General features: G+C 36.9%; 1 protein-coding gene across 4 annotated transcripts in view; it reads left to right on the forward strand.

Annotated features, from left to right (window-relative positions):
• Nucleotides 1-4307: 4307 nt before the first annotated feature.
• The window catches only part of LOC127449630 (transforming growth factor beta receptor type 3-like), a 228145-nt gene continuing 210059 nt past the window's right edge, over nt 4308-22393 (forward strand). For 2 of the 4 annotated variants that reach the window (XM_051713153.1, XM_051713152.1), the window contains exons 1-3: nt 4308-4515; nt 14064-14163; nt 18615-18767. In XM_051713153.1, coding sequence (XP_051569113.1) covers nt 14136-14163; nt 18615-18767 — 181 coding nt within the window. In that variant the 5' untranslated portion in view covers nt 4308-4515; nt 14064-14135. Of the gene's footprint in view, nt 4516-6885; nt 6952-14063; nt 14164-18614; nt 18768-22393 lie in introns of those variants that run through there. The other 2 variants (XM_051713154.1, XM_051713155.1) reach the window with 2 other exon arrangements.

The raw sequence follows: 22393 nt of genomic DNA on the forward strand, positions 1-22393 counted from the left end.
TTACTACCCTCATCTGCTGTGTCACCAACACATCTCAACTGTGTACATTCCTCATTTCTGCTTGCTTTTAAACCCTTCAATATGTTTGCTCCTACCCTTCTCCAAAGCTACACAAAGCTAATGCTGTTTATTTTGCCAAGTAATATCTTCAACTGGCTGGTGGGGTTGCTTTGACCTACAGCATCTAGTCTGTGTACATTTAAATTTTAAAATGAATGTAAGAACTGTACTTAGGAATTAATGTGAAACATTTCTTGCATTCAGTAGTGACAACTTCCATTATAAAGCCAGTATGCACTAAATTTGATGATATTAGGCTACATTTAAAACAATTCTTCATTAGTGTACTGATGGTTTTCTTTTTGCTTATATTGATTTTCCCTTATTTTTATAAAGAAAACAATTTATTAAAAAGATCACAAATACAAGTGAAACAAAGAAAATCAAAGAATGAGGGCAAGGGATTCATGTTCAGGACTAGATTTCGTCACATCTCTTTCTCCATCTGCGCAGACACTTTGAGTAGGCCTGGTGTGTGGCATACATATGCATGAGAAATATGACATATAGCCTTCGAGTACATCTTTATTGACACTAAAAAGCAGCATATCAATGTTTTCAAGAAGACAGCAAGAAGCTCCAAAACAAAGTTTTCTATCTTTCAAGGGTGCTGTCTCATTAGTGGCAAATCACAAGTCTGACATTTACACTCTCAGCAGCAGTAAAGCATTTCCATTTCCTTTAGGCTGAAGCAGAACATTTCAGTCAGACAACATAAGTCTGTTTGTTCAGTGAGACAAGCTAGGAGAGGAGGCAGTGGTAGAATGAATATATATATATATATATATATATATATATATATATATATATATATATATATATATATATATATACCCTGAAACAACAAATACACACAAACATGCATCCATGCACGAGTTTAATGACTGACTCTGAAAACAAGGCTGTTGTATTTTGCCTTCTAAATTTAAAACAATACAATCCGCCTGATCTCATTAACATTCAATGACCGTGGCAACATTTTTGCTAAATTATATTATGTGCTTCATTACACGTTTCAGTGACATTGTATATATAAATGAAATTTTAAAGGTGTAATACTATATGGACCAATTTCTATGTGAATGAGTTGTTTAAAATATCAGTTGTGATGCACCCAGAAGAAAACTTAAATATTCATTATTTTGAATATTGTACACACAATGAATGGACCACTTCTTTCTTGAATGTTAATTGTTTATTACCAAAGATTTGCTATTAATTAGTGAATCCCAAAAAAGGAATACACTTTGATAAATGGTGTGGCCCCTGAAGGCCAGGTTTTTGTTCATTTAGATGTCCAGGAGAAGGCCAGTACAAAGTCAGGTCAGCATGTCTTTTGCCTTGAATTAAATCAGTTGGCAATGATAGAGTGATAACCATATTGCATAAATAATTCAACAGATAAAACTCATTATACAGCAAATCTGATTTATTTTTATGATATCAGGAAAGGTTCTGGTCAGGCTCAAGATGGTTAAAGACTGAAATTGCACTGAGCTGGTGCAATATTATAGGAGCAAAATTATGGCTTCCTAAAGCATTTTTATAGATAATTTTTAAGGGTCATGAAACTATGTTTTGAGATTTGGGACATTCAGTGGTGACATATGACATTCTGTCTTTTCAATGGTGCCTTGATGTAGATACCACACAGAATATTACACGGTGTATAATGACACCTGTGACCTCACCTCATAGATTTGTACACACTTTTTTCTTTTTAAGGCTGATGTCATACTATTCATGGAAATGTTTAAAACTGGTATGATGATTAGGTGAAACATCCCACACACATGAACATATGACAGGGGTTTTAAATGAATAAAATAAAAAATAAAAATAGCTAACCTTATAATAACTTTAATTGATAAACATGATTTAATGTTGAACAGATCACCAATTCAAGTACATTCCAAATAGAAATATTATGAATATGTACAGGATAAATCAAAAGATAATAGTTTATTCTAACTTTTTGAATTTACATTAACTGATCTCAGGGTTGTTTCTGAGCATATGGGGACCCTAAGCAAAATCCCTTCCACTCTTAGAAGAAAAGGTTTCATAGAGAACCCAAAAGAGCCTTTTATTTTCTAAGAGTGTACTTTGAGGCCCCACAGCACGACCAACGATACACTTTTTAACAAATTTGAATATATTAACAGCACAAAAAAATAAAAATAAAAAATAATTAAATTAGCAATGCATTAACAATAAATGAACAATAAATAACTGTACAAATTTACACAGAAAAGGCCAGCTGCTTTTTTTTCTAAAATGTGTCTATAAACATGCTGTAACAATGTTCTATACAAGTTGTGTTGCAATATTTTGAGCAATTTCAAGTCAAAAAGGCCTATGTGAATTGTGGAAATCTGCAATACCCACAGAGTTATCAAAAATAACAGTACATACATATCTGTGTTTGGAGTGATAAAAATGCATTTGTTAAAGGGATAGTTCACCCAGAAATTAAAATTCAGAAGACATTAATTTAACAGCTGGAGGCCTATGGATGATGTTTATGCTGACTGTCTGTGATTTTTGGAACTTCAAATATCGAATCACCATCCACTTGCATTTTAAGGACCTACTGAGCTGAGATATTTTTCTAATTTTCTTCAAATGTCTTCTGGTGAAGAAAGAAAGTCATACACACCTGGGATATCATGAGGGTGAGTAAATAATGAGAGAATTTTCATTTTTGGGTGAACTATCCATTTAATGGGTAATTTCTTGGGGACACTGTTGGTTATTAAGATCCCAACTGGAAGTAAAGATGAAATATTTCAGAACATGTTCATATATTCTGTGTAACATCTCCATACAAAAACAAGAGAAATATCATACAAATAGGTTAAAGACTTTCTTCTTTATGCAGATGTTAGGAGTGTGAGTCAAAATAGCTGTAACAGTGTGCCAAAATGGTTTAATAGCTTGAACATCCTGCAATGTGACAGCAGTGTACTGCAGTGTGCCATGTTATACTCAATCAGTTTTCTATGACCTCACAAGTGACTACATGGAATATTTGTAGCATACTATTAAAATTAGATTTATCACACCACAGGAGCAGTGTTGGGTAAGTTACTCTAAAAAGTAATTAATTACTAACTACATCTTCTACAGTGTAATTATATTACTGTACTAATTACTCTGTCTGGAAAGTAATTGCATTACTTATTACTAATTACTTTCTAAAACCCTTATCAACCTTGACCATATGAAAAATACAAGGATAGACATGATAGACATGAAATTGTATAAAGACTATGTATTTACTGTGTAACTACATGTTGTTCTGCAGAATTCCCACATTTATTGCTATTGAGGATGAGGTACAGGTAGGTTTAGGAGTAAGAGTAGGGTTAGGGTTAGGATTTGGGGTAAGGGTTGGGTTAGGGGTAAAGTTAACAGTGTAACTAAAAAATGTAATTAAATGCAAGTATTTTAAATGTAATTACAATGCAACAACATGTATGTACATAATAAGTACATTGTATTAAATGGTTAAGTACATAGTAGTTAAGGCCACCTAATATAAAGTGGGTCCAGTTGTTGTTTTAATTCTTTCAAATAAATCGTATAAAATCAAATAAATTATTAATGAACTGGCCAAAGAATTTAAGGGGGCTGCATTTAATTAGAAAACATACATTTTAACATAAGACACTACATTTCGATTTTAAATTCACTGTTGTTTTTATTTAGAATTATTCTATAGTCTATACAGTATTTAACACAATTACATCAGAAGTAACTGTAATTAAATGACTGAAAAATTAAGAGTAATCCCTTACTTTACTTTTTTCAACGAAAAAGTCATTTAATTACAATAATGAATTACTTAGTATTGCATTACACCCAACACTGCACAGGAGTATTTAAAGTAGTGAAGGTGGTTTAAAATTGTGGAAAAACTGTACCAGACTATACAACTTCTATAGTAGAAAAAAAGGTCTACTTTAGATACCTTATAAATGTTAAATAAAACATTTGTGTTCCTGTTACTTGTCAACTACTGTATCTCAATTTATATAGCAATAAGAATGTTTTAATATAATAATAAAAACAACAACAACAACAACAATCATTATTATTATTATTATTATTATCATCATCAATAAAGTGCACGGTCATGGGCTTAAGAATATGACTGCAGAAAGTGATGGTTTCAAAGCCCATATCACCATTTGTCATGTTGGATGTGAATTGTAGCCTCCTCCTACTGGCCCCTCCCACTCAAACACACAGACATGCACACACTGAAAGCTGGAGGGGTATTTAAAACTTTTTGAGATATATCACAGAGTCTGTCATCCCGAAAATTGGGCATTTATCGCTCGACCATTTACTACACTGATAGACGATTTTTGCGCTGGTCCTTTATCATATCTGCCGAAGTACCGTGAACTCCCTAAGAAAGTTTTCTTGAGCATTACCGGAGATTCGCTGGTATGTCACTTTGCTTCTATCTTTGCTTTTGTTTTAGATGTATACTTTGCCTTTGTTAATGACTGCCAGTTTAAGATGGTTTTAAAGAAATCGTATTCAAGCATGTTTACAGTCTCAAGCTCGCTTCATAGACGCACGCACGCACGTTTCACAACACGTTGAGTCTTAACGGCGCGCGACGCGACTCAACCAGAACGCATGAATCTGTTTGCACTGCGCGCGACTTGAATTGTCAAGAGTTTGACTGTCACATTTAGACACGAGTTACTCCAACAGCGCTTAGCAATTATGTAATGTTAAGTTGGAAATAATACATACACTAACGCATAACGTCCTTTCTGGACACACAAATTAGTTCTGGATGAACCCCATCATATTTAAATGAACAATAGTCAGTTATCCATGTTCTTATCATATAGTTATGTTACTAAAGAAAGAGTCTTGTTAGGGCAGCATGCTGCATGATATCTGTAGAAGTTCTGATATTGTCAGGATTGTGGGGCTGTGCAGGACCTTCTGACATCTGGGGGAGAGTGCGTTGTCCACACTTTTAATTAACATCAAGGATGAGTGGACTGCCCTGATTTATGCACATAGTTCATATAACACAGTTAATTGAGTGCATGCAAAAACAAATGCCTCTTCAAATGTATTTGTTGAAGATATTGGGAAATTCTCCGGCAGGCCTGTAAGTATGGATATGGTTGAGATTCTGCCATCGGGAATAGCAATATTTAAAACATTATGAAAATTTGAGTAATGCAGATTTCCTGTTGACTGTCGGGAGAAGACTTCCTAAATCACTCAACTTGTGTTAATGTCTTAGATATTACGAGAACCCAAAACCCCTTTCAGTTTTATCAAAATATTGAAATTACCTATAGATATTACACCTTGTGTCCAAGTGTAATGTGCTTGGTGATTGTTTGGTAGTTGTCATTTTAAAGTGCTGAAGAGAACAACAGCCTAAAAGTTGTTGTCATATTACGAGAATCATCTTCAGCATTCGTACAATTCTAAATTACATGTTTAAAAAAAACTGCAATTGATTTTTGTTAATGCTAAATTATTATGCGTAAATTTGGCTCAGATTGCAGTTGCTTTAGTTCTCTTTATGCAGGATATAAAGACTCCCATAAGTGTTTATCAGTGTAGTTTTACTGTCAAGATATTAAAAATCTTTCTGAATTTAAAGAGCAATTGATAGTCCAAGACAACATCATTGCTGTTACTCTAGTTATAGTGCTTTTTATGGTTATTGAATAGAATGTTTTCATCTGGTTATTTTGGCTGTTGTGGCTCATTGTAATACCTCATAAAGTGTTTATGGTTTAGTTACACATTTACAATAGTAATTTAGTCAAGACCTTGCATTATTGGTACATGCAGACTTTTCATGCCTGTCGGACATTAGATAATGCCTCCAAGTGCCTTACTTGAGAAAATTTGTGTTTGCTGGGGTTATCGGGTGGTGTATGGCATGAGAAAACCAGTCATAGTTCTTGAAAGTACCTTTGTGAAACTAGATAGTAGTGGAAGTGAGGACTGAAGAGTAACTGTTGTGTTTCATGAGGATTAAAGACGTGACTGTTATCTGATTCAAGACCCCAGTGACATGTCAGGTAAGATCTTAAGGGTTAGCGATTACTCTCTCCCAGCTTATTAGCATCTAAAAATGTAGTGATGTGTGGTAGTACTGTGTGTAGCTGTGTAGATTAACAGTAGATTAGCTCTTTTAGTGAATTTTCAGTGACATTTTCATCTTCATTTTTTGTATTTGTCATATTGGAGCTCTGTGGGCTGTCTTGGTAGCACTGATGATTCATAACAAGAAAGGTTTATGAGTAAAGACTGCATGCTTCATGTTAATGCAAGTGTATGTATGTGCTACTTTGCATGCTCTGATGTGACTCACAAATGGAGGTCATACACCCAGATGTTCAATGTGTAAGCATTAAGCTCTCAGAGTTTATTTGTGTGTGCTCTGTGGTATTAACGGTGGCCCTGAGGTGTGATTTAGTGTGTGCATGCTGTGTGAATGATGTGTCAGGTGCTACAGATGTAACATTGGGCTGGTGAGTTGAGTGGATTGATCAGTCTCTATGACCGTTGAGGTTGTGGGTTTGTTTGAGTGCAGCTGGCCACTTCGTGTTCCCAGTGTGTCACTGACACGTGGCTAAGCTTACAGCCAAAATCAAGACGATACATTTGGGCTGATGAGCACATCCTACTTTATAAACATGTCAAAGAGACCTGCATCACAGTTCACTTACGCAAACGGGAAACCACTCTGTTTAGGCTGGATGACTTCAGTAGCAGATATCTTCGTTTTCAATCCAAATAAGACTCATTGGCAGTCAAGAGGCAAGTGCTGGACTTAACCATGGTTTTTTAGGAGGCATCCACTGTCAAAGCGACCCTAGATGTGATCTTCAGGTGACCCTTATTTCATTTTCATACAAAACACATGCCACGTTTCTTGGCTTGAACAAACCAAGTAGGCTGGAGTGCATTGCGTTTTATTTATACATGGCTGGAAATTGTTGTGGTGTGTTATTCTCTTGAGGTTATGCTTTTTTTTTTTTTTCTGCCATGCTGAGATGGCTTTCAGAGGGGCAAGGTCAAACAGCCCTCAAAGACCCTTTGAAATCAACCTCTCATAAAGATTTTTGTGACTTTTTGTCGATGTCTGTTAACTTTTCTAATCCAATTTACCAATGAAAATAACACAAGCAGAGGCAATTAATCCAAGGGAGAACAATTGGTTATTGGTTATTGGTTAACATATTGGTTATTTTTAAAAGGACAAGGCCTTGGATTGCCTTGCTCTGACTTGCTTTTTCAAAAGAAATATCAACACAGGAAAGAAAATTTGTGTTCATCAGTCCATTTCATGAAGTCTTTCAAAGAATAGTTAAAGGGATGGTTTACCCAAAAATGAAAAGTCCATCATCATTCACTCCCCCTCATGCAATCCCAGATGTGTATGACTTTCTTTCTTCTGCAGAATACAAATGAAGAATATCTCAGCTCTGTAGGTCCAAACAATGCAAGTGAATGGGTGCCAACATTTTGAAGCTCCAAAATGCACATAAAGTCAGCATAAAAATCATCTATAAGACTCCAGTGGATAAATCAATATCTTCTGAAGTGATATGATAGGTGTGGGTGAGAAACAGATCAATATTTAAGTCAGTTTTTACCATAAATTCTCCTCCCTGCCCAGTGGGGGGCGATATGCACGAAGAATGCAAATTACCAAAAACAAAAGAAGAAGGATTTAAATATTGAACTGTTTCTCACCCACACCTGTCATATTGCTTCAGAAGATATGGATTTAACCACTGGAATCTTATGGATTACTTTTATGCTGTGTTTATGTGCATTTTGGAGCTTCAAAATTTTGGCACCCATTCACTTGCATTATGAGGACCTACAGAGTTGAGATATTCTTCTAAATAGTGGTCGACCCATATATATCGCCGAGGTCGATGAATCGGCCGGTATTCTGACTTTTTTTATTTTAATTTTTAAATTTTAAATGTTAAATTTTATCCCCTTTTCTCCCCAATTTGGAATGCCCAATTCCCACTACTTAGTAGGTCCTCATGGTGGCGTGGTTACTCTCCGCAATCTGGGTGGCGGAGGACAAGTCTCTGTTGCCTCCGCTTCTGAGACAGTCAATCCGTGCATCTTATCACGTGGCTCGCTGTGCATGACACCACGGAGACTCACAGCATGTGGAGGCTCATGCTACCGTCTGCGATCCATGCACAACTTACCACACACCCCATTGAAAGCGAGAACCCCTAATCGTGACCACGAGGAGGTTACCCCATGTAACTCTACCCTCCCTAGCAACCGGGCCAATTTGTTTGCTTAGGAGACCTGGCTGGAGTCACTCAGCATGCCCTGGATTTGAACTCGCGGCTCCAGGGGTGGTAGTCAGCGTCAATACTCGCTAAGCTACCCAGGCCCCCGATATTCTGACTTTTTTATTTTAATTTTTAAATTTGAAATGTTAAATTTTATCCCCTTTTCTCCCCAATTTGGAATTGCCAATTTCCACTACTTAGTAGGTCCTCATGGTGGCGTGGTTACTCTCCTCAATCCGGGTGGCGGAGGACAAGTCTCTGTTGCTTCCACTTCTGAGACAGTCAATCCGTGCATCTTATCACGTGGCTCGCTGTGCATGACACCACGGAGACTCACAGCATGTGGAGGCTCATGCTACAATCCGCGATCCACGCACAACTTACCACACACCCCACTGAGAGCGAGAACCCCTAATCGCGACCACGAGGAGGTTACCCCATATAACTCTACCCTCCCTAGCAACCGGGCCAATTTGGTTGCTTAGGAGACCTGGCTGGAGTCACTCAGCACGCCCTGGATTCGAACTCGTGACTCCAGGTGTGGTAGTCAGCGTCAGTACTCGCTAAGCTACCCAGGCCCCCGATATTCTGACTTTTTTAATTATCAGCATCGGCCGATAAATTTCCCCATTTGGCCGATTTATTTCTTGAGGGCTCAGAGAATCGCCTGCTTGCATGTGAAGCGACTGAGACATGTAAACGACCAGTCACAGTTTGTTTTGTTGTTAGGTGCCATTGTGTTACAACAATAATAGACTGGTATGCAACACAGTATAATTTAAATGGTCCGCATTTCAGAGCCGCGACACACACGTTTGAGCTCATAATGTTAAAGTGCTCACCTGTTTCATTCTCCCTCTCTCTCCTCAACAGTTCTCTGTAACTTTTAACTGTCTTGTCTAATGATAAAAAGGCAAATATCAATAAACAAACCTCAAAAAACTTTAGCAGATCCAGCATCCTCTGGAGCGCTCATTTATTTACCTCTAAATCACGTATTCTGTCAGCCTCTCCTCAGCAGTTCCCTGTAACTTTTAACTTTCTTTTTTAATGATAAAAGGCAAATATCAGTAAAACTTCTATTATATACTGTTTGCAAATATGCAGATATCTCGTTTTAACAGATGTAATTCACAAACCTCACAAAAATCCAGCGTTTTCTTCCCGTCGAGCGCTCATCTAATATCTTACTCTGAAGCACGTATTCTATTAGCCACAATAAGAAAACTTAAGAATCAGATAAAAAGTTCCTTTGATTCACAAATTATGATGGTCAGTCTGTGACAATCCAAGCAGGCGATCCAGGCCATTTAAACTGTCAGGAGATTATTGCTTGTGCTGGATCCGCACAAGATCGTGAGTGCAACTTGAAAGTAAATGCGCTTCAAGTGTGCTATAAGTAAATGTCTTATTTACTATGCACTGTATGTTCAATTGGTTTGATTTGGTATTTTTTGAGAAAATGCGATTGCTAACTTGGACATGCCATCCATGGTCGCTGGACTACTATGTGTACTGTTATTTACTTCTCCTTAATAGATTAACAATTTCTTCCTGTGCAAATAAATTACTAAAATTTGATGACTAAACAGAAATCAGAAAAAACTGCTATCTACCATTTAATATACAATATTATTTTTTTAGATTTTTTCTACAAAGTTAAATTTTGTGTGAAATTAAGTAAATATAGTGCTAAATAAGAGTTTATTAATTGTTTTTAGCAATTTTATGTTTATGTTATTTACTATATTAAATTGTGTGATATATCTGCATTGTATCGGCATATCGGCCACCCTGCTCTCTGGATATTGGCATCAGCCATTAAAAAACACATATCGGTAGAACACAACATCTACAAATCTTCATTTGTATTCAGCAGAAGAACGAAAGTCATACACACCTGGGGTGGCATGAGGGTGAGTAAATGATGAGAGAATATTGTGATCGCTGATTTTCATACAATAGAAGTTTATTTTGACTCACTTTAAAGTGTAAAAAAGCACCAAAATTATCTTAAAATTAGTCCATGCAACTTGTGTATCATATTCCAAGTTTTTAGAAGGCATACGATCACTTTGTATGATGAACAGACTGAATTTAAGTCGTTATTTTCTAAAATCAAATGAGATCATTGGTTGACACGTCAATAACATCAAAGCTCATTGGTTCTTTTGTGTCATAACGTTTGGTCTAGAGACACACAAGAACCAATGAGGTGTCATGTTATTGACATGTCACCATATTTGATATGGGCTCAAAAATGAGTTGATCATGATTTGATTTGAGAGCGAATAACAACTTAAATTTCAGAAGAAAGAAAGTCATATGGATTTGGATCGACATGAGGGTAAGTAAATGATTTTCATTTTTGTGTGAACCATTCCTTTAACTGAAAGATTTTGACATTGGATGGACAGACATCTTGACAGTTTTTAAAGTGAGAGCACACATTCACAGTTAGATGCACACCACAAATTTTAAACATTGGAGATTTTATTTTATATAGAGCACTTTTATGGGTAGTTTTACACAAGAAACAGAATGCAATCAAAATGAAAGCTGATCTGCTGGTGAAATGCCTGTATCTTTCATTAAGGCAATTTTTAATTTAGAATTTAGAGTATTGATGGTTTCATAGTTTTAAGGCACCCTCTTTCCTGTCACTAAAGTGGCACTCTGGGTTCAGATTTAGGCTGCATGTCAAATGGTCTTCGTGGCACCACCTACACAGTTATATTGTGGAGTAGCTACTTATTATGTTCAGTCTGGGGTCTGCTGCACACTTGTTAATGGCTTTTCCAGGATGTGGCTTAGTGTTATTGTACTATATCTTTCTGACTAAAGTGTGTGAGAGAGAGAGAGAGAGAGAGATAGAGAGAGAGAGAGAGAGAGTGTGTGTGTGTGTGTGTGTGTGTGTGAGAGAGAGTGAGAGAGAGAGAGAGAGAGAGAGACTTTAAGCAGGAGTCACATGAGGTGATCTATCTCTCAACAGAAGCAAAGGCACTTTATTTTATAAAGAGAGATCAGATCGCAATAGTAATAAGCCTGTCCATATGCCCATAGTTTTAACTAGGAAAAAATGGCCACTGTAGCGTCTCCTCTGATATACTTTTGGTTTGCATGCTGAGAAAGTTCAAAGATTGCACCATCAAGGTTTGCTGAGGTGATGATATCTGGTTGTCAAATAATAAAATATATTTTTTATAATTTTTATTTATTGCTGGAAAGTAAATAAACAACGTCCATCTTTTACTCTCCTTGACAATGAGCTTATAGCTAGCTAGCTAACCACGTAGCTACTTTCATTGTTTGTCAGTTGAGAGGAAGCTAATGTGTAAATGTATTCACCAACTGTTTTGTTCAGGATTCACAATTTGGTACCCCCTTCAACCGAACAATTCCAGTCATTGCATTTATAAAATGTAATATTTAAAAGTCTGGTTTTCCACCGTTGAAAGTTTCCCCTGAACTTGTATATCATAATACGGTGTAACACGGCTGCCACTGTTTATCTCTTGACTCGGCAGGTGTAAATGCTTCTTGTTTAACAACCTGCCCCTAATTGACTGGCAGTATTAAAATAGTAATACTTTTAAATAACATTTGACTGATACTAAACATACAGTACTGATTTTTATTTAGCTATTTATTGTATTTTTATTTATTCTTTATTTAAATGGTCAGCAATTGACATACTAAACAGTACTAATGTTTTTTAAGCTGTTTATTGCATTTTTATTTATTCTTTATTTTCTCAGTGTTCATTTCTAGAATTTGTTGACATTGTATAATAATAATGTCAAAAATACTTTGATAAAAATATTTGTTTAAGAAAGCAGCCTTCTGAGTACCTTTGCATAGTCATATTGGTGCAAAATCGGTGCACAATCCACATAGAAAAGTTCTGTTTTCATTCCAGCTCAAAAATGAACTATATCGGCCACCATATCGGTAATCGGTGAATTTCCCCCCTCTAAAACCGGTATCATATCGGTCTCAAAAATCCTATATCGATCGGGCTCTAATTTAAAGGGATAGTTCACCCAGAAAATAAAATACTGACCCTCATAATATCCCAGACACATATGACTTTCTTTCTTCTGCAGAACACAAATTAAGGTTTTTAGAAAAGTATTTCAGCTCTGTAGGACCTCACAATGCAAGTGAATGGTGACCAGAACTCAGAAGGTCAAAAAAGGACATAAAGTCAGTATAAAAGTAATCCATAAGGCTCCAGTGGTTAAATCCATATCATCTGAAGCGATATGATAGGTGTGGGGGAGAAATGGATCAATATTTTAGCCCTTGTTTTACTGTAAATGTACTCTTTCACTTTCACATTCTGCCACCTACTGGTTGGGGCTGGTCAAAGGAGGAGATTTATAGTAAAAAAGGACTTAAATATTGATCTCTTTCTCACCCACACCTTACTAAAGAGAGAGAGAGAGAGAGTGAGAGAGAGAGAGAGAGAGAGAGAGAGAGAGAGAGAGAGAGAGAGAGAGACTTTAAGTAGGAGTCACATAAGGTGATCTTTCTCTCAACAGAAACAAAGTCAAAAAAATTTTTTAAAGAGAGATCAGATCGCAACAGTAACAGGCCTGATAGTTTTAACTTAGGAAAAAATGGCCACTGTACCATCTCCTCTTATATACTTTTGGTTTGCATGCTGTGACAGTTCAGAGATTGCACCCTCAAGGCTTACTGAGGTGTTGTTATCTGGTTGTCAAATAATAAAATAAAAAAATAACATGCTGTGTACCATACCATTTCACCCATCGGTCTAGGATCTTTTAGTATTAAAGAGACAGTTCACCCAAAAATAAAAATTCTGTCATCTTTTACTCACCCTCATGTTGTTCCAAATCTGTTTGACATTCGTTCTTTTTTATTTTATTTCCTTTACCTTTGATTGTGTCCTCTTAGATGAGTGGGGTCTAAAATGCATTTAGTGTGAGAATGGCAAGGGAGGTTCTGAAATCAAAAGCAGAGGGCACTGGCTTGGGCACCTCTGCTGGAAGTGCAGTAGATGTTGAGATCCTCCAAAATGACTTCCCAGCTTCAGCAGCTGCCCGTGTGTAAATGGCTCTTTGTTACTGCAGCTGTTTGCAGAGAGAGAGAGAGAGAGAGAGAGAGAGGGAGAGACCGCTCTCCTCATCTGTGACAGAGAATGATAAAAGAGACAGGAAACAGAGAGTGAGAGAGAGTTTCATATACTGATAAAGTTGTGGCTTTCATTACTCTTCACTTGGGGACATCCCCTGGATCCCCTGTGGTTAGTCTTAACCATTCAAAAATGTTATGATCGACTTTAGTTTTAAAGTTTTAAAGAAGTAGTTCACCCAAAAATGAACATTCTGTCATAATTTACACATCCCTATGTTGTTCCAAAACTGTATAACTTATTTTTTTTTGCAAAAAAGAAAGGGGATGTTTTACTGAATATCTTGGCCATCTTTTCAATACAATGGCAGTGGAACGTGAACTTGCATTGTTTTTTTGTGCTTGTTACAAACAGGGTTAATGGTGGGCTCAAACAGGTAAACCGTTCTATTCCACCACCTACCCTAGATCATTTGTCTAGGGGTCCATACCCCACCACTAATCCCATTCGTAACTTGTGTGTGTTTAACGTGGTCATCAGTATTTTTTTCTTTGTGTGTGTCTGTCACTTAGGGGCAGTGAGGTTACCTCATTCTGGAACACATGGTGAGCTCCGTTTGGTAGTGGTCGGCTGAGTTTTCCTCGATGGACCAGACAAGCTCAGTCTCTTATGGTGATTGTTCGGGGGGGTTAAAAAGGCACACACAGCCCACAACGAAAACACAATCCTGATGCGCAGGATCGGTTGGGCCTCGATTAATAGGGAGAGTGTCTCTTCGATGATTTGATGAGAGAAAGTTGCCTCTGACACAAACCGTTTTAACTGTATCCGGGCAGGTAAGCTCCACCCTGCCCCTCAGTTTATGGGATGTGTAATATGGAAGTGTAGTGTCTAAAATAAAGTGTAACCTATCGTAACAGCGCTAAACAACGCATGTTCCCTTCAACATGCAAGCAAGCCACCGTTAAGAAGCTTCTCTCACAGCGCTCATGAACAAGCAATGGATGTCAAAGATTTTGACTGTAATATTACTTAAATTTCCTGTTGCTTTTCACCAAAACCTATCATAAGCCTTTAGAAGACTTGGAATATGATGGCCGAGTCACATGGACTACTTTATGATACTTTTGGGTCCTTTTTTAAGCTTTAAAATGAGGAGCTATCCACTGCCATTGTATTGAAAAGACAGTCGAGATATTCAATAAAACATCTCCTTTTGTGTTTCACATCAGATAAACTGGGACATTAGTGGTGGTCTCTGCCTCACCAGCTCCCCGCCCCTGTAATTGTACGGGTGGCTGGCTACTCTGAATGTAGCCTAACTGCTAAACCATCAGTGAAATGCCTGGTTTTACCTAGCGTGACAAACCTGTGATGTTGTTTGGTCAGGTTAAATTGAGTGTTACTGGCAATGCCCTTGAGAGCATGTGTGTGTGTTTTTAAGCACAAACGTCTGGTGTTACTGATCTGTGAATCTGCTGTTTCGTAAGAGGTCGTTTTTACAAGTTAATGAAAAATAACACGATAAAGGCAGCAACGTACAAACTGGTTGAGCTGCGCAACCTCACAAGCTGGAGTCTAGCAGCATTCTGAACTCCCTGAAGCATGTATCCGCATAAATATGTACCTTTTATGAATTTATAACAATAAACTGTGTAGAAATAATAGCAAACCGCTTTTATGGTTGTTTTTCTCTGATGTTTGTGTTTAATGTAACTAGCCTTTTAATGTAACTGACTTTCTTTCTTCTGCAGAACACAAATGAAGGTTTTTAGAAGAATATTTCAGCTCTGTAGTTCCTCACAATGCAAGTGAATGGTGATCAGAACTCAGAAGGTCAAAACAGGACATAAAGTCAGTATAAAAGTAATCCATAAGGCTCCAGTGGTTAAATCCATATCTTCTCAAGCAATATGATAGGTGTGGGTGAGAAATAGATCAATATTTAAGTCCTTGTTTTACTGTAAATGTACTCTTTCACTTTCACATTCTGCCACCTACTGGTTGGGGCTGGTCAAAGGTAGAGATTTATAGTAAAAAAGGACTTAAATATTGATCTCTTTCTCACCCACACCTATGATATCTTTTCAGAAGATATGGATTTAACCACCGGAGTTGCATGGATTACTTTTATGTTGACTTTATGTCCTTTTCGGACTTTCTGAGTTTTGGTCACAATTCACTTGTGTTGTATGGACCTACAGAGCTGAAATATTCTTCTAAAAGTCTTCATTTGTGTTATCCAGAAGAAAAAAAGTCATACACTTTACGTGGTCGAATGATATGGGGTTTTTAATGACCGATGCTGATATCTGGAGAGCAGGGTGGCCGATAGGCTGATACAATGACTATATATCACACAATTTAATATAGTAAATAACATAAACATAAAATTGCTAAAAAGAATTATTATATAAACTATTATTTAGCACTATATTTACTTAATTTCACACAAAACTTAAACTTTGTAAAATAAAAAAAATTAAAAAATAATAATAATAATACTGTATTTTAAATGGTAGATAGCAGTTTCTTCTGATTTCTGTTTAGTCATCAAATTTTAGTAATTTATTTGCACGAAGAAATTGTTAATATATTAGGAAGAAGGAAGTAACAGTACACACAGTAGTCCAGCAACCATGGATGGAATGTCCAAGTAGCGATTGCATTTTCTCAAAAAATACAGAATCAAACCAATTGTACATACAGTGCATAGTAAATTAGACATTTACTTTTTATATTATTTTTTTAATTTTATTTTTCTTACAGTTTTATTAATAAATGCTTTTTGAGTTTAATACTAAAAAGTGTACAAGTATATCCTTTCTTATATGCTGAGAACTTTCGTGACCCATGACTTATAAAAAATATAATTATTTTTATTTCTTTGATTATTTATCTTCTTTATCTTATTTATGTATACATATGTGTTGGTTTAAAAATGTATTTTTACATTTTTTATTTACTTTATATTAATTATTTATTTTTGTCTTTTACCTTCTTGTCTTTCTGACTCAGTGATAGTATTCATATATTGTTGAATCTGTGCAATTTTGTACATCTTATCGAATGTTTATGGAACCTTCTGTTTTTCACAAAAAAAAATCCACAGTTTCAGCACAGTGTGTGGAATTTTCAGATGACCCCTTAACCCCCCCCCCCCCCCCCAACTTATAGCAATGTTAAATTAACTATCTGGAATGATTTTGCTGTGACGCCATCTGACCAGCTTATGCCACAAATCCCATCCCATATTGATTCTATATGGGACGCATCATTTTATATTAAAATACGGGACGATTCCGTATTTTATGGGACGGATGTGTGGAGATGGGGTGTGACCTAGCGAGGGCGAGGCCGGGAGAGGAAGAGTGGTAAGGACTGACACCTTTGGGAAATTACCTAACAGCTGTTTTGTGTTGTAGTGAGAGCTGGAGAGGGATAAAAGGGCAGTCCAGACCACCGGAAGGGAGAGAGAGACACATGCAGCCGTGTTCATGTGTGTGTTCATTTGTTGTGCTGAAAAGTGTGTAAATAAAGATTTACGTTGGACAGTTTACCTGGCCCCTGTTTCCTCCTTTACAAGAAAGCCAGAGATCTGTCACAGGGTGACAACTCTTCCTGGAGGTCTAATACATCCTCATGAGAAGGTGTGGAATGCGGAAAATCGTCGGTTTATCGGAAGAAATTGTAAATTTGCATTGCTTCATGTGCAAGCAGGCGATTTTCGGCACCCACAAGAAACAAGTCAGCCAAACTGCAAAATGTATTTGTCAATTCCTATAATTAAAGAGTCAGAATATCGACCACTAATACACATGTGTGATAACAAGAGGGTCTGTAAATGATGAGAATTTTCTTTTTTGGGTGAACTATCCCTTTAAGGCTTGTTCAGATACCTTGATACTATATCTCAGATATGGGATGGTGGCCATGGAAAACTAATTTTGTCAGAATGGAATTAAACTGACTGAATCAAGTCTGATGTGACATTTTAGAGGCTCAGAGTAGACATAAATGTTTTGAATGCCAGCTTAGATTTGTTTGAAAGGTTTTTATTTGTTGACTCAATATATGTCAGTTAAGCGGATGGTATGTTTATTATTGGGTTGTTTTTGTCAGGTGGAGTGAGTGAGAGCTCATGTGAATAATGCATGTTGTATTTAAGATCTGCTGGTGTGACATATGTTAGGTTTAACCCACCTTCTGGTGAACCCCAGTTGGCCGCTTCATCTCTCGAGTTCAGTCGTGGTTGTGATAGTTAGCGGTTGCCTGTTAATACTCTTAACTGCTGCCTGTTATCTGCATTTCAGCATTTAATTTATATTGATTGTAGGGCTGCACAATTATATAAAAAAAAAATTAATTTGTCAATTTTATCATTGATATTGTCATTGAAATCAATTTTGATGAATAATTTACATATAACTGACATTACCTAAATGGTCAACTTCACATTGGTTCTTTTAGCAGCATGAAAATAAAACTTTAGGATAAACAGTACACACATGTCTTTCTGTGATTGGTTAAAACGCTTTGCTGCTGCTGCAAAAATGTTCTAAAAATAAAATCTGGAAAACCTAAGCATTGAAATTGATATATATATATATATATCCTCCTTGAAAGTGCACTTAGAAAGCCACTGATAATACAAATCTTAATCTGAAAAAAAAGCATAACTTGAATTTTTTTACTTCAGCAAGCTGTGATATTTAATTAGTTTTTTTTTCTTTTTTTTTCAGGCTAAAACAGTTTTTTTTATATATATACAGTTCAGAGTATCAGCTACTGTTATGCAATTAGTTAATTGTGGCAGCTGTAATTGTAATCTCGAATATTTATTTGATTATTTGTGCAGCCCTAGTTTTCATTTGTTTACATCGTTCTGTAACGTGAGACGTGGGCTATTCCATTGGAGTTGAGGGTGTGACATGAAGACCCATTTGTTCTCTTGATTCTCACCCCTCATGCAAGGCTTAATTAGTTGATAAAGATTAACCAGAGCCGCCACCTCGACCAGAGCTCTGGTGTCTCCTCACATCTGAGCCCACAAGATGTGACAGTAAGACCCTAATTCCCTGCTGTCTGGTCACTGACTGACATAATTTTCCCTCTCTCTACAGAGTGTCTTTGGACCATGCGAGAAGATACCTCACTGCTTTTGTTTCTACCACGTCTGGCTTCAGGGAAGTGTTCTCTTCCAGCCATGTGGCCAACGGCACACATACGCCCCTTCAGCATCTTTATTTTGACCCTCTGCAGCTTGGCCTCAGCAGGTAAGAGTTGTTATCCTCATCACCCATCCTACTCTCCTGGGACTCTGGAATAACAGGTCAAGAGTGTGTGAATATGGCGTGACTTTGCATTGAGCCATCTATGCCATCTGTGATGTTTTACTTGTAAAGATGAAGGAAAGGACTGAGAATTTATGAGAAGTGTTACGAACAGCCTTTCAAACGTGCTGTGTCATGGCTTGTGATGAAGTGAATACCAGTGCTCATGCACGCTTGAGAAATATTAATGTGTTTAAGTGTCTGTGTTTAAAGGTGAAGTGTGTAATTTCTGCTCCGCTAGCAACACCAAACGGAATTGCGAAAAAAATTATGATTTCCAGTCCAGTTTCCCAAACATTCTTTCTGCCTCGCCCCCTTCTTCCATTGTTTGGGCAAACAAGTAGTCCTGCCCCAAACTCTGGATACACCATTAGTTAAGCCAAATGTTGGCATGTTGGACCACCCAAACAAACAGTAATGTTTTGAAAGTACCAGATATAATGTAATCGTAGATATCTAATGTGAAATTCTTGCGTTGTATACTCTAGTGGGCGATAGAGTTACCTTCAAATGTTTGTGCCACTGCACCGGATGTTGGGCAGCTAGCTATAAACTAGCCTATGTTAAAAGTTTAACTAACTTTAGATAACTTCCTCAACAAGATTCTCCTCAAACTGTTGCTCCAACATGACATGGAAAGAGAAAAGTGACAGTACTTTACACTCATGCATTGTGTTATGTAATGTGTTCGGACACATTTCAGAATGCAACAACATGTGTAGACTTTTCTTAGTTAGAGACGTTTGCATTCAGTACTTGTGTAGAGCAGTGGTTCTAAAATTGTTTTGTCATGTCCCCCTTTGAAACATGAAATCTTTTTGCTTTAAAACACTAACTGCATTTTCTTTCAACTTTGTGTCACGAAGAAAGTTTAATAAAAAAAACAAAAAACAACAACAACAATGAAAACTGAATGCATTCTTTGAGTTTTCACTGTTTTGTTGAATAATGAAGTTACACTCTTCATTAAAAAAACAACTTGAATTAAAGTGATAGTTCACCCAAAAATGAAAATTCTCTCATCATTTACTCACCCTCATGCCATTTCAGATGTGTATGACTTTCTTTCTTCAGCAGAACACAAATTAAGATTTTTAGAAGAATATTTCAGCTCTGTAGGTCCATTCTATAGAAGTGAATGGTGATCGGACATTTGTAGCTCCAAAAATCACATAAAGGAAACATAAAAGTAACCCATATGACTCTGGTGGTTAAATCCATATCTTCAGAAGCGATATGTTATGTGTGGGTGAGACAGATAAAAATGTAAGTCCTTTTTTACTCTAAATCTCCACTTTTGCCATTTCATCTGAAAGTCATATGTGGTTCCTCTTTAGTTTCACTTTCACATCTGAATGTGAAAGTTAAAGTGGAGATTTAGAGTAAAAAATGACTTAAATATTGTTCTGTTTCTCATCCACACTTATTATGTTGCTTCAGAAGACATGAATTTAACCACTGGAGTCTTATGGATTACTTCTGTGTTTCCTTTATGTGATTTTTGGAGCTACAAAGGTCTGATCACCATTCACTTGCATTGTTTGGACCTACAGAGCTGAGATATTCTTCTAAAAAAACCTTTGTTTGTGTTCGGCAGAAGAAAGAATGTCATACACATCTGGGATGACATGAGGGTAAGTAAATTATGAGAGAATTTTCATTTTTGGGTGAACTATTCCTTTAACTTTATGTCAGTAGGCCTATATTGCTCTGCTATTTTCTGTATACTTTCTGTGTAACATAAATACATAAAACATTTTAATTATAACTTTATACTTGTAAAACATCCCAAAATACATAAAAAGTGATACTGCATGCAGTAGCAATAACAGCTCACCCCAAAAATAACTGTATGACATATTTTAATCTGTGAAACAATATCAGTGATGAGAGAATAGTGATTGTGACTGTCAAGCTTAAAAAGCACATAAAAGCTATAATTTAATTCTTATGAAGCTATACACCAGCTTTCTGTTAATTCACCTTTTCACCCATTTGAATCTGGCACACACATGAGATTGTCTTTGTTTAGAGTGCACCTGGCACACTAGGAGAAAAAGATGAAGGAAAAGAAATTGCGCACTATGGTTCTTGTGTGTTTTGTCATTGCATCAAATTTGAATGTGGGAAATTGAATGAGATTTGAAAATGGGGCAGTCTTCCGCGCTGCACACTTTGAGAACCACTGGCTTAGAGAATGTCATGGGACATAAAATGGGATAGGAAGAAGTATTTTGATGTCAAAAGAATTACACATTTCACCTTTAAATAGCTGCGATGTTTGTGTAGCTTTGGATCCATGTGCTATATGTGACTTTATGCATGTCTTTATTTATTCCAACACATGAAAACCAGGCGTGTTCTTTTTCAGGACTTTGTGTAGGGTGTGTTCTTGATAAGCTCTGTTCTCAATGCCTTGACAAAGTGAGGCAGTGTTGTCTGTTTCGCCCCCTATGTTCAGAATTTCCCAGGTTCCTCCCAGCATGAGTCTTCTAGTTCTGGCTGTCAGAGAGCAGAGGCTGGGGGGATTTGCATTAAGAAAGTGCTGACAGCCTCAATCTCTCAGCCCGAAACACCAGTGCCGCACGTCAGCTATGCCTCCCCTATCCTGACTCAGGCAGCTCTGTCTGTATGATTGATCAGGGCTTGTTGGCTCAGTCTCTTCAGAAGAGTGATGATTTGTTCCCCTCTGGCACAAAAGCCTGACAGATAGTTGCATGCCAAGAGAAAAAGGGAAAGAAAACAATATGGCAGCAACAAAACAAACAGAAGAAACAGGCAAAATTATGACAGTCATCAAGTCTGGATTGTCGGGATGGAGTGCTATGATTTAAGAGAGTGTGTATTTGTCAGCGTTCTGTGATTTGCTTCTTGTTCTGTTGTACATGGCTTTGTCGGTAACAGATCCCAGTGGTCATTCTCAGCACTTTTTTTTATTTTTCTGTCACTCAAACCAGAGTCTTTTCTTCTATTCTTCATAGAACAAATCCCATTCCTGAGGGCATAGGTTTAGATTTTGAAATATGAATGAATCTTACTCCATGTCCTAACCAGGCACGACGTGACAAGTTTCCAAAGATGAATGTGTCACTAAAGCGTAAATCAGAACATATTTAATGTTTTATATAAAGTTATGTGGAAAAGGATCTGTGACCAATGAGATTCACTGTGGGTGGTGCTACCTAGCTCAACACCACAGAAATGGATACCAAGTGGCTGACAAAATATCCTGTTACTTGTCACGGTCACAACTGTTTAGGACAGAATGTCAGATTAACATGGAAGACATAACTTTTATGGGTAACTGTGATTTTACCAAGGAAAATCCAGTTGTGCATGGATCGACGGTCCTATCAACCAATCAGATTTCTCTGATTTTAGGAGTATTTCATGGTTAGGGTAAGGATCAGGGATTATAGATATGCCTAGGGCTATGTTTCCTTGACTTGAATGTTTTTATCACAGCTTTTATCACAATACTTTGTTGTGTCACACCTGGTTAGGACACATGTAAATCAAAAAGTTCAATAAAATCTTTGAATATGTCAGGCAGTTGACATTAATGGGTT

Source organism: Myxocyprinus asiaticus, chromosome 12, assembly GCF_019703515.2.
Source record: "Myxocyprinus asiaticus isolate MX2 ecotype Aquarium Trade chromosome 12, UBuf_Myxa_2, whole genome shotgun sequence".
Taxonomy (NCBI): domain Eukaryota; kingdom Metazoa; phylum Chordata; class Actinopteri; order Cypriniformes; family Catostomidae; genus Myxocyprinus; species Myxocyprinus asiaticus.